The following is a 12,572-nucleotide window of genomic DNA, read 5'->3' as shown; positions in this document are numbered from 1 at the left end:
GGCCTGTTAGGAACTGGGCTGCCCAGCAAGAAGGGATCAGTGGGTGGTTGAGCAAGGGAAACTTCATCTGTATTTACAGCTGCTCCCCATCACTTGGATCCTGAGCTCTGCCTCCTGTCAGATCAGTGACGGCATTAGGTTCTCATAGGAGCACAGACCCTACTGTGAAAGGCACATGCAAGGGATCTAGGTTCCCTGCTCCTTATGAGAATCATCCCCAAACCAATCCCACTCCACCTCACCCCCAGTCCATGGAAAAATTGTCTTCCATGAAACCTGTCCCTGGTTCCGAAAAAAGGTTGGTGGCCGCTGCTTTAGGCATGATCACGCTTATCTTAGTTTATCTTTGTCATAGTATTTTTTAGTATTTAAATTTACCACATTTAAAAAATGTGTTCATTCTTATTCCCCCCACTAGAATATCAGCTTTTTGAAGGTAGGGATCCCATCTGTCTGATTTATGGCTATATAACTACTCCCTACAACAGAGCCTAGCAGATACAGATGCTGAATATGTATTTGTTGACTGAGTGACTGATTGATTTCTGTTCATACTTTTCACTCAACCTTCAGTATCACCTCTAGAGAGAGGACTGCCCTGATTATACTATCTAGATTTCTTCCTCCCTCCTGTTTATGTCATTCTTGATCGTTCCACCCTGTTTACCTTGTTAGCATTTGTCACAATTTGGGATCATATATATTACTTGTTCCTTTCCCTGACTGGAATGTAATCTCTGCAAGGGCAGTTATCAGGCTTTGTTTGACTTTTGACCCTTTTTGGAAGATGAAGATGAGCATAATTTCAACTCATGGTATTTTGGGTGTAGAGAAATTGCGTATCAGTGAGGAAATCCAAGTCTTGTTAAAATAAAACTCAGTGTGGACTTTCCTGGTGGACCAGTGGTAAAGAATCCATGGTCTGGGAAGATCTCACATGCTTCGGGCAACTAAGCCCATGCACCACAACTATCGAGCCTGTGGTCTAGAGCCTGGGAACCCCAACAAGAGAAACCACTGCAATGAGAAGCGTGTGCACCACAATTAGAGAGTAGTCCCCGCTCGCCACAACTAGAGAAAGCTGATGCACAGCAATAAAGACCCAGCACAGTCATAAATAGGTAAAAATTTTTTTAAAAAAACCTCAATGTGAGAAATTTAACATCTTAATTTTTAAAGTAAAGGATAGCTTCATTATGTTACCAAAAACATAAAGTCATGAAATTTGAAGTCTCTGCTTTGCCGAGCAGGTTAATGTTGTCTCTGGGCTGTTCTAGTGCTGTTAGTGCCCGTACTAAAAATAACTGTCATAATAGCATACAGAGTACACAGCTTCCTTGACCCTGTGTGTGGGTCTAAACTATTAAGGAAATATGCTATTTTCGTTCTAGGAAAGTATCACTCCATTCATTATGTGTCAGTGGGAAAAAATAGGGATTTATAACAGTCTCTTAGCTGTGCACCTATTATTTTATGTAAGGGAAATTCTATTGTCATTGATTAATAAGTTCAGAAACCTAATTATACTACATAGGCAGAGAAGAAAAAAATTTTAATAGAAGAAAACTGAGTGGTTTTTGACAACAGGCTTAAAAAAACCTGTCATATGGGACGTAAAAAGATAATGTGAACACGCACAATGTGTAATTGCTCTTCAGATAAGAAACACCTGCTTTTGGTGATTGGCGTCAACCAGTCTTTAGACCTGGGTGTATGTGTATATGTAAACCTAAAAATAATTTGACTGAAACAGCTGTGGCTGTTTGTTCCTCTAGGCTGCTGCTGCTGCTAAGTCGCTTCAGTTGTGTCCCAACTCTGTGCGACCCCATAGACAGCAGCCCACCAGGCTCCTCCGTCCATGGGATTTTCCAGGCAGGAGTCCTGGAGTGGGGTGCCATTGCTTTCTCCGGTTCCTCTGGGCAAAGGGTCACAATTAGCCTAAAGGTAGTGAGACAGGGACTATCTAGTTTGAAATAAGTTGTTGATTGCCTTAACAGTTGTTCGGCCTGATATTAGGATCCAGGAAAAGGATAATTTTAAAAGACTTGGCAAGGAGAGCATATAAAAAAGAAGGAAGATAGGATGGAAGAAGTTTTGGAAAATGAAAGAGACAAAAATCAGAAAACAGATGGAATAGTATGCCATTAATCAAAACAAAAACTCTGAACCTGAATAATGAGTATCTTTTTGGAGGGGACATTAATATTTCAGTATCTTTTATATTAGTATTTCATAACTAAGCAGGATTGTAACATAAAATTTCCTCCCTAGGTGCCACTGATTTAGATTTAGCTCAGTAGTTTTGACATAATATTGAGGCAATGGAGATAAAAAATTGTGGTGTAAGAATGTATATAAATACAGATTCTTATGTGTATAGTCTCTTAGTAGTCTAACCTAATTCTAGGATACAACATAGAAGAACTGATTACATGTCTATTCGATGGTTTTCTTAAATGATATATAATTTATTTGTTTTGATTAAATTACATTTTGGGGGCAGTTTTTTTGATAAATACTGTGTATTCTACAGTGAACAAGACAAATCTCTGATGGGACCTACCTTTTAGAGGTCATGGGAGGCAGTAAATAAATCTATAATAAGTGCTTTGCAGAGAAGTGAAGTAAAGTAAGGAGATGGAATGGAGAGATATTGGAAGACTTTAAATTGGAGGACAGAGAAGACTTTCTGATAAGGTGATGGTTAAAATGCAAAGTTGAGGTGTCAACCATGTATGTGTGCCCTTGTGAGCATAGCCAGTACAGAAGCTGTCAGGTGAGACCAAGCTTGTGAATTTGGGGACATGAAAAAACATGCCTCAAGCTATCAGGGAAAAAGAGTGCCTCAAAATTTGAGGGGCTGGTGAAAAGTGCAAATTCTGTTAACACTTTGTAAACTTCAGGGCAAGGGTTTTGGAATTGGTTGTGATTATAATGAATTGTCATTGGTATGTTTAGTTTGTATTTTAAACTGTCATGTTTTCCACTTGTTTTGTAATGACTTTGAAGCATAATTCACATAGCTACAGTTCACCCATTTAAAATGTAAAGTTAGTTTTTTAGTAATTTTCCAAGGTATATTCACCATCATCACAATTTTAGAATGTTTTTATACTTCTAGAAAGAAACCCATACCTTTTAGCAGCCTCTTCCCATCCTATCCAAACCATCTTGAGTTAGGGCAACCACTAATTTCTGTAGACTTTCCTATTCTGCATGTTTCATTTAAGTGAGATTAATTAATTGAAACTATATCATCTGTTTGAATGCAAAACTGTGAGACTTTGAGAAGAAAACATAGGAGAAAATCTTTGGGAACTAAGATTAGGTGAAGAGTAGATACAACACTATAAACCACAATCCATAAAGATTTAAAAATAAATTGGACTTCAACAAAATTTAAAATTTTTGGTCTACCAAAGACCCTGTCAAAAGAATGAAAAAAACTAGTTATAGACCTGGAGAAAATAATTCTAAATCAAATACCTGACAAAGAACTTTTATGTAAAAAGAACTTTCAACACTCAGTAGTTTAAAAAGAAGAAAGAAATAGGCAAACCATCCAATTAGAAGACACAGAAAAGACACAAACAGACATTTTACTGGAAAGGATATATGGATGACAGTTAATTACATGAAAAAATGTATAACATTGATTAGTCATCAGTTCATTCCAGCTGCTCAGTCGTGTCCGACTCTTCGCAACCCCATGGACTGCAGCACACCAGGCTTCCCTGTCCATCACCAACTCCCAGAGCTTACTCAATCTTATGTCCATCAAGTCGGTGATGCCATTCAACCATCTCATCCTCTGTCGTCCCCTTCTCCTCCCGCCTTCAATCATTCCCAGCATCAGGGTCTTTTCAAATGAGTCAGTTTTTTGCATCAGGTGGCCAGAGTATTGGAGTTTCAGCTTCAGCATCAGTCCTTCCAATGAGTATTCAGGATTCATTTCCTTTAGGATTGACTGGTTGGATAGAGAAATACAAATTACATTGATGATATCACTGCATGCCCTATTAGAACAACTAAAATAAAATAGAGTGAGATCACCAAATGCTGAAGAAGATGCAAAGAAGGTAGGTCTCCTGCGTTGTTAGTGGGAATGTGAAGTAGCACAGCCACTTTAGAAAAGTTTGGCAGTTTCTTAAAAAGTTAAACCTATCCTTATCATCTGACTCAGCAGTCATATTCTTGGATGTTCATCCCAGAGAAATGAACTTATGAACTTACAAATGAATATTCATATCAACTTTATCTGTAATAGCCCAAAACTAGAACAACCCAAATGTCCTTCCATGGGCAAGTGATTAAACAAATTGTGATATTCTGTACAATGGAATACTACCCAGTAATAAAATGAAACAGACTAGTATTACATGCAACAACTTGGATAAATCTCAAGGGCATTATGCTGGAAAAAGTAAATAACCATTTGAAAAAGTTGCATTCAAACCAACACAACATTGTAATTTTCTTCCGATTTAAAAAAACATACCAAGAAGATTGTTTTATATGTCATTCTAGAAATGGCAGAATTACAGAAAATAGAAAACAAATTATTGGCCAGGGTATAGGGGCTGTAGGAAGTGGAAGAGTGAGTGATAGAACAGTTTCCTGCTTTCTTTGTGGTAATAACTAAAAAATCTATATGCCGTGAAATTGCAGAGAACAGTGCATGTATGTGCATACACAAGTGCATATAAAAAAGTAAACTCTAAGGTCTATAGATTGTGCCAGTGTCAATTTGTACTATGATGTAAGATGTTACCATTTGGGAAAGCTGGATGAAAGCTATACAGGACCTCTTTGTACTGTTTTCTGAAATATCCTGTGAGGCTATAGTTATATTAAAATAAAACTTAAAAAAAAGTTTGCCGAGAAGGGAAACAGAAATGCAGTGTTGGTTGGAGGGGTGTGGAATTGGAAGTGAGGTTGTTCTGTTTGTTTGAAGTTTGCCTTTTTAAGAAAGGAGAAGGGGAGACCTTAACATGTATATATGTTAATTATAATCCATAAAAAGAAGAAATTGGTGATGCAAATGAAGGAAAAATTACAGGAACAGAATTTCTTAAATCTTTGATTTGAAGGCATTGAAAAATACCACTATTTACATATTTTTGTCTTGTTATTTATAAATGAGGTTATCTATACAACTTTTGTAAATGATTCCAAAGATAAATATGGCTCTAATATGGTATATTCCTTTAATGTTCTAAAAATTCTACATTCTTTGGTATTACATTATAGAACTAGATCACTAAATAAATGGAATTCCTACAGATTTTACACTTGGCTGGTATTCATTTTTAAGTAACTTTAAGAATTTTATGTGTCACTTTATACTGTTTTCCCTTTCAGATTTTCATCTAGTATTGGTAGGTTTTTAATTTCCTTAGACTAGTCAGTATTTATACGTATATATGTTTAGGAATAACCTTGTTTACTATTTAAGAGTTAAGTGGTGGTTCGCTTGTGTGTTGTGTCACATAGTGGATTTTAATCTCTATTTTTACTAAACTAGTCTACTGTTTTGCTCTTCAGCTAGAACATAGTAATATCAAAATGCTAATTACAAATTATTGGCTGTTTATTTCAGGGATACAGCAGGCCAGGAGCGATTTCACACCATCACAACCTCCTACTACAGAGGAGCAATGGGTATCATGCTAGTATATGACATCACCAATGGTAAAAGCTTTGAAAACATCAGCAAGTGGCTTAGAAACATAGATGAGGTAAGACCTAGAAATTGTATAAACTCTACATAAACACACATTTGTGTCCTTGGTTGGTTAAGAAGAATAAATATCCCTGTTGATCTTTAGGATATAGTGTTTGCTGTCATTATTGTTGATTATTTTTACTTGTTACATGGTAATGTTATTTTTTGCCTACCCTTTTCTTAAAACTTTGGGCAGATCTGTTTTGAACCACATCAAAGGGTTAACAAATTACCCAAAAACTCTATACAGCCATCTTATAAGATGGCCCCAGATGGAAGCTACCAGTGGTTTTACAGACTTTTCTAAGTGAATTCTTTCTTGGTGAATTTTTTTTTTGAATGAATGAATTACATTTTCAGTAGTAATTTTTAAAACATATTTTTGGAAATTGCCTGGTGGTCCAGGGTTAGGACTTGGCATGTTCACTGTCACGGTCCAGATTTAATCCCTTGTCAGGGAACGAAGATCCCACAAATGTGCGGTGCAGCCAAAAATAAGTCTGTAAGTATTTTTAAGTTATGGAAGTACCATATCCCTTTTAGACATTTTGAAAGATACAGATTACTAATAACATTAAAACCTAACCAAGCTGTATCATTTCATGTGAAGATGTCAGTTTTTTTTATGTTAATCTATATTTATTTTTGTAATATAAATGATATATTGTGTGTCTGCATGCACACGCGCGTGCACACACACACACACACGTATGGAGGGGTAATAAAATTTTTAACCATGCAGTTATCATCCCGGGAGATTGTTAATGAGACTATTCCATATATGACACAAATCTCTTCCCTAGTAACAACAGTGGTAGTGGCGGTTTAGTCACTAAGTTGTGTCCAACTTGCAATCCATAGACAATAACCCTCCAGGCTCCTCTGTCCATGAGATTTTACAGGCAAAGAGTACTGGAGTGGGTTGCCATTTCCGTCTCCAGGGAAGATGTCAGTTTTTACACAGTGAAGTTGTGTGGACAGTGTGGGTAGCTTTTTGTTGAAATTATTTTCATGTCTTGTTGCTGACTTCTGTGCTTTGAATTCTATCAAGACTGACTCTTGGGAAATCCCTGGCAGTCCAGTGGTTAGGACTTCTCATTTCCACTGCAGGGGCTCAGGTTCCATCCCTGGTTGGGGAGCTAAGATCCCATCACGGCAAAAGGAAAAAAAAAAAAGAAGACTAACTCTGTAAAGCAAGTTTTGGCTGGAAACATAAAAACAAAGTCTTTAATCCATTATTGGACCCAAGGTGATAATACTTCAGTGGTTCAGTTTGTCACTCAGTCATGTCCTGCTCTTTGCAACCCCATGGACTGCAGCACACCAGGCTTCCCTGTCCATCACCAATTCCTGGAGCTTACTCAGACTCATGTCCATAGAGTCAGTGATGCCATCCAACCATCTCATCTTTTGTCATCCCCTTCTCCTCCCACCTTCAGTCTTGCCCACCATCAGGGTCTTTTCCAGTGAGTCAGTTCTTCACATCAGGTGGCCAAAATATTGGAGTTTCAGCTTTAGCATCAGTCCTTCCAATGAATATTCAGGACTGATTTCTTTTAGGATAGACTGACTGGATCTCCTTACAGTCCAAGGGACTCTCAAGAGTCTTCTCCAACACCACAGTTCAAAAGCATCAATTCTTCGGCACTCAGCTTTCTTTATAGTCCAACTCTCACATCCATACATGACTACTGGGAAAACCATAGCCTTGATTAGACGGACCTTTGTCAGCAAAGTAGTGTCTCTGCTTTTTAATATGCTGTCTACGTTGGTCATAACTTTTCTTCCAAGGAGCAAGCGTCTTTTAATTTCATGGCTGCAGTCACCATCTGCAGTGATTTTGGAGCCCCCCAAAATAAAGTCAGCCACTGTTTCCCTGTTTATTTGCCATGAAATGGTGAGACCAGATGTCATGATCTTAGTTTTCTGAATGTTGAGTTTTAAGCCATCTTTTTCACTCTCCTCTTGCACTTTCATCAAGAGGCTCTTTAGTTCTTCTACACTTTCTGCCATAAGCATGGTATCATCTTCATATCTGAGGTTATTGATGTTTCTCCCAGCGATCTTGATTCCAGCTTGTGCTTCATCCAGCCCAGGGTTTCTCATGATGTACTCTGCATATAAGTTAAATAAGCAGGGTGACAATATACAGCTTTGACGTACTCCTTTCTTGATTTCAGTTTCCCAATTTCAGTCACCTTTTTCATTGCTGTAAGAAGTCTGTTGGTATTTAGTAATCCATTAATGACATAGATTTTGAAATAAAAAAAGCCTTCATCTTTAAGTTTCTTTTGTGGACAGTGACTGCAGCCATGAAATCAGAAGACAGTTAGTTGCTTCTTGGCAGAAAAGCAGTGAGTAACCTAGACAGTGTGTTGAAAAACAGAGACATTACTCTGCCAACAAAGGTCCATATAGTCAAGGCTATGGTCTTCCCAGTGGTCACTACGATTGTGAGAGCTGGACCTTAAAGAAGGCAGAATGCCAAAGAATTGATGCCCTCAAACTGTGGTGCTGGAGAAGACTCCTGAAAGTCCCTTGGAGAGCAAGGAGATCAAACCATTCCGTCTTAAGGGAGATCAACCCTGAATATTCACTGGAAGGACTGATGCCGAAGCTGAAGCTCCACTATTTTGGTCATCTGATGTGAACAGACAACTCACTGGAAAAGTTCGTGATGCTGGGAAAGATCGAGGGCAGAAGGAGAAGAGGGCATCAGAGGATGAGATGGCTGGACGACATCACTAATGCAATGAGAATGAACTTGGGCAAACTCTGGAAGATGGTGAGGGACAAGGAGGCCTGGCATGCTGCTGTCCATAGGTTGCAGAGTCAGATACAACTGCGTGACTGCTCAACAACAACAAAAGCCTTTATTTCATAGTTGAGCCAAGAAGTATGTGTAGTAAGAGCAATTTATATAGAGAGATTATGCATTGTTGTTCCAACAATAACTGATTTTCTAATTCTGTGACATCAGGTAGATATCCTACAATTTAATCCTATTTTGACACTTAACTACCGAGTCTCAGTGTCACTGTCAGCCAAATGACAAGGCAACCCATGGGATGTGGAAAATACCTCACATCATCCATCTCTGGCCTAATGTACCCTTCCCTGAATATCCCTGTAGCCACATTATCGTGTGCTGTGAACACAAACAGTTTTTAATTTTGATCAAGTGCAGTTATTTTTTTCTCTTTTGTTGCCTATGCTTTTGCTGTCATATCTGAGAAATCACTGCCAAATCCAAGGTCATAAAACTTCTCCCCTATGTTTTCTTCAAAGAGTTCAATAGTTTTAGATCTTGGATCCATTTTTTAGTTCATTTTTTGGGTATAAATTAAAGATCCAGCTTCATTCTTGTACATATTGATATGTGTTATTTCTAACACTGTTTCTTGAGAAGACTGTCTTTTCCCCATTGAATGATCTTGGCGCTCTTGTCAAAAATCATTTGATGGTGTACACAAGAGTTCATTTCTGGTCTCTCTGTTGTGTTCCTTTGTCCATGTCTGTTACACCAGAAGCATACTGTTGTGATTACTGCAGCTTTGTAGTAAGGTTTGAAATAAGGAAATAAGTATGAATCTTGCAACTTTATACTACTTTTCAGGATTGTTTTGGCTGTTCAGGATCCCTTGAAATTCCACTTGAATTTTAGGATGGATTTTTTATTTGTGTAAAAGGTGTCAGGATTTCAATGGAGCAGCATTTGTTTTTGTCTGATTTCTGTGCATGGGCTCCCCTAGTGTTGTGACTTTTTGAAACTTGAAGAGCTCTATAGAATTTTTAATTAAGGCTTCTTGTAGGGCCATATATACGTTATCTAAGTCATGATCCAGCTCAGATTTACATTATGTATAGGAAGTTCTATATGTTCTCTTCTGCATATTTATATACGTCCTCTGGTGTTGAGAATGTTTCTAGAAGGTAGACAGCCTCCTATAGAGGAAAATAATAATTTGACCAAGAATATGTCTTAGAAATTATATGTATCTTTCTAGGTTAAGTTACCTAGAGTTTGTATTGTCTTTTAGCGTGTGGTTTTGAGATCACTGGGCTTTCCTGGTGGTTCAGATGGTAAAGAATCTGCCTGAAATATGGGAGACATGGGTTCAGTCCCTAGGTCAGGAAGATCTCCTGGAGAAGGGAATGGCTGCCCATTCCAGTATTCTTGCCTGGAGAATTCCATGGACAGAGAAGCCCTGCAAGCTACAGTCCATGGGGTCACAAAGAGTCACATGACTGAGCGATGAGATCACTGCTTTAAAACTTTCAGACTATAGAAATGGCACCATAAAGTGAGAAAAATAAAGTCATTTTTGTTAAGCCACAGTTTCATGATAGTGTGTGAACTAAACTTTTATTTTATTTTAGCATGCGAATGAAGATGTGGAAAGGATGTTACTAGGAAACAAGTGTGATATGGACGATAAAAGAGTTGTACCTAAAGGAAAAGGAGAACAGGTAAAAAGCTCTGAGTGAGACAGCTTTGTGAAGATGATGTTGCATTTGTTTTTACAATGAGGTAATGGAATGCTATTCATATCCTTTAAAAAAAACGCTGTTGAAAATGATAGCTTATCATTGGAGTGGATTTTTTATTTGTTTTTTAAGGAGCTTGAACCCATTAAAATAATCTGTTCATTTTAGATAACCTAGTTGAGACTGCTACCTTCAGAATAATATTACTTTTTCCTTTAGGAAGCTGAAGTCATCAGTTGATAACCTATACTTGATAATTTTGTGATATTTTGTTTCTTTTTTAGATTGCAAGAGAGCATGGTATTAGATTTTTTGAGACTAGTGCAAAAGCAAATATAAACATCGAAAAGGCATTTCTCACATTAGCTGAAGATATCCTTCGAAAGGTAAATTTCTTTCTTTTCTGTTCTTTTACTGCTAAGGTGTCGGGTGTCAACAGTTGAACATTTTCCTGTTTTCTAAAGTACTAGATTTACATACAAAAATTGGATTTGAGTACATTTGGATGAGTACATTTACCCATCACAGTATCTAATCCTCCAGAGAGAAGAAAGGAGCTGAAAGGAGCAGAGAGCAGTATAGAAATCTCAGTCTCTAATTCCCAATTTCATATTCCTTTTTTCAGCTTTTTGTTTGGTCCATGGTCTTGTGAGTCTTTTTGATTAATTTCTCTTATATAACCTTTGCCTTCTCATAAATAGTTTTTTAAAATTCAAGAGGTGAATCTGTTCTGTACCTAATTGCTACAGAATCCCTATTCTTTTATATAGTCATTTCTCAGATGTGCCAGTGAAGGGGATGTATATACTTTATACTGAATAGAGTAAGTCTATACCCAAATTGAAAGCAGGAGGAGAAAGGGACAACAGAGGATGAGGTTTTTGGATGGCATCACTGACTTGATGGACATGAGTTTGAGCAAGCTCTGGGACTTGGTGATGAACAGGGAAGCCTGGCGTGCTGCAGTCCATGAGGTTGCAAAGAGTCAGACACGACTGAGTAACTGAACTGAACTGATAACCAAATTTCATTTACCCAATCATTTCAACCTGTGAGTTTAAAAAGAAAATGCTGAAAATTGATCTCAGGGAATTCATTTTACCTCACAGTTAGGTTCTGGGTTTAATTTGTGAATTGCCTAAGTTGCCAGTACAAATAACTTGTAGCAAAATTGGGAAATCAGATATTCATCAGTTCAGTTCAGTTGCTTAGTCATGTCTGACCCTTTGTGACCCCATGAATCACAGCATGCCAGGCCTCCCTGTCCATCACCAACTCCCAGAGTTCACTCAGACTCACGTCCATCGAGTCAGTGATGCCATCCAGCCATCTCATCCTCTGTCGTCCCCTTCTCCTCCTGCCCCCAATCCCTCCCAGCATCAGAGTCTTTTCCAGTGAGTCGACTCTTCGCATGAGGTGGCCAAAGTACTGGAGTTTCAGCTTTAGCATCAGTCCTTCCAAAGAAATACCAGGGCTGATCTCCTTCAGAATGGACTGGTTGGATCTCTTTGCAGTCCAAGGGACTCTCCAGAGTCTTCTCCAACACCACAGTTCAAAAGCATCAATTCTTCGGCGCTCAGCCTTCTTCACAGTCCAAGTCTCACATCCATACATGCCCACAGGAAAAACCATAGCCTTGACTAGACAGACCTTTGTTGGCAAAGTAATGTCTCTGCTTTTGAATATGCTATCTAAGTTGGTCATAACTTTCCTTCCAAGGAGATATTCATATTTTTCCCTCAAATGACTAGGTAATATACACAGGTTTGATATGAGTCCTGAATTCTCTGTTAGTCTTCCGGTATATTTAAATGGACATAAAATAGAGAAAATCTGATACAGTCCTGAAGGAGAAGCAAACATTATATAGGAGAAAAGGAGAAAATTTAATTGCTTCTGGTAACCTTTCTGTTTTTATACTTGAAATACCAATATCTGCCCCCACCCCAGATAAAATCATTCATAAATCCACCACCTAAGGGTTGCTACTGTTAAAATTTTGGCATCTCTTATTTTGATCTTTTCCTATATTGGCCTTTAACATGAATTATTCAACTTTGCATTCTGGCCCACTGTATTTCCTTCATTTAATGTTAGTATATCATCATAAAATTGCCTTTTTAAAACAACGCTATGGTAATACAAGCTCCAGTCTCAAAAGGCAAGTAAAATGAAACAGAAAAGGGCTATTTCACCTCTCTGATGATACAGCGTTAGTTTCATCATATGCATGAAGTATGCATATGCACGGGTTTTTTTTTTTTTTAAGTACTAAGTACTCAGGGCTCAGATCTAAGAGATAACATACCACTCATCACAAGAGGTAGGGTGGAGCAGATTTCAGAAGCTCAACAAAGGG

General features: G+C 38.0%; 1 protein-coding gene and 1 long non-coding RNA gene across 2 annotated transcripts in view; one reads left to right on the top strand and one right to left on the bottom strand.

Annotated features, from left to right (window-relative positions):
• RAB10 (RAB10, member RAS oncogene family) overlaps nt 1–12,572 on the top strand; it is a 65,355-nt gene that overhangs the window by 51,297 nt on the left and 1,486 nt on the right. The window contains exons 3-5 of the mRNA NM_001101288.1: nt 5,600–5,738; nt 10,106–10,195; nt 10,498–10,599. Coding sequence (NP_001094758.1) covers nt 5,600–5,738; nt 10,106–10,195; nt 10,498–10,599 — 331 coding nt within the window. The remainder of the gene's footprint in view (nt 1–5,599; nt 5,739–10,105; nt 10,196–10,497; nt 10,600–12,572) is intronic.
• LOC132346607 (uncharacterized) overlaps nt 2,738–12,572 on the bottom strand; it is a 37,605-nt gene continuing 27,770 nt past the window's right edge. The window contains exon 3 of the long non-coding RNA XR_009496498.1: nt 2,738–3,967. This is a non-coding gene — a long non-coding RNA (uncharacterized lncRNA). The remainder of the gene's footprint in view (nt 3,968–12,572) is intronic.

This window comes from Bos taurus, chromosome 11, assembly GCF_002263795.3.
Source record: "Bos taurus isolate L1 Dominette 01449 registration number 42190680 breed Hereford chromosome 11, ARS-UCD2.0, whole genome shotgun sequence".
NCBI lineage: Eukaryota > Metazoa > Chordata > Mammalia > Artiodactyla > Bovidae > Bos > Bos taurus.
Note: the sequence above shows the minus strand (reverse complement) of the source record. Positions and strands in the feature narration are given on the sequence as shown.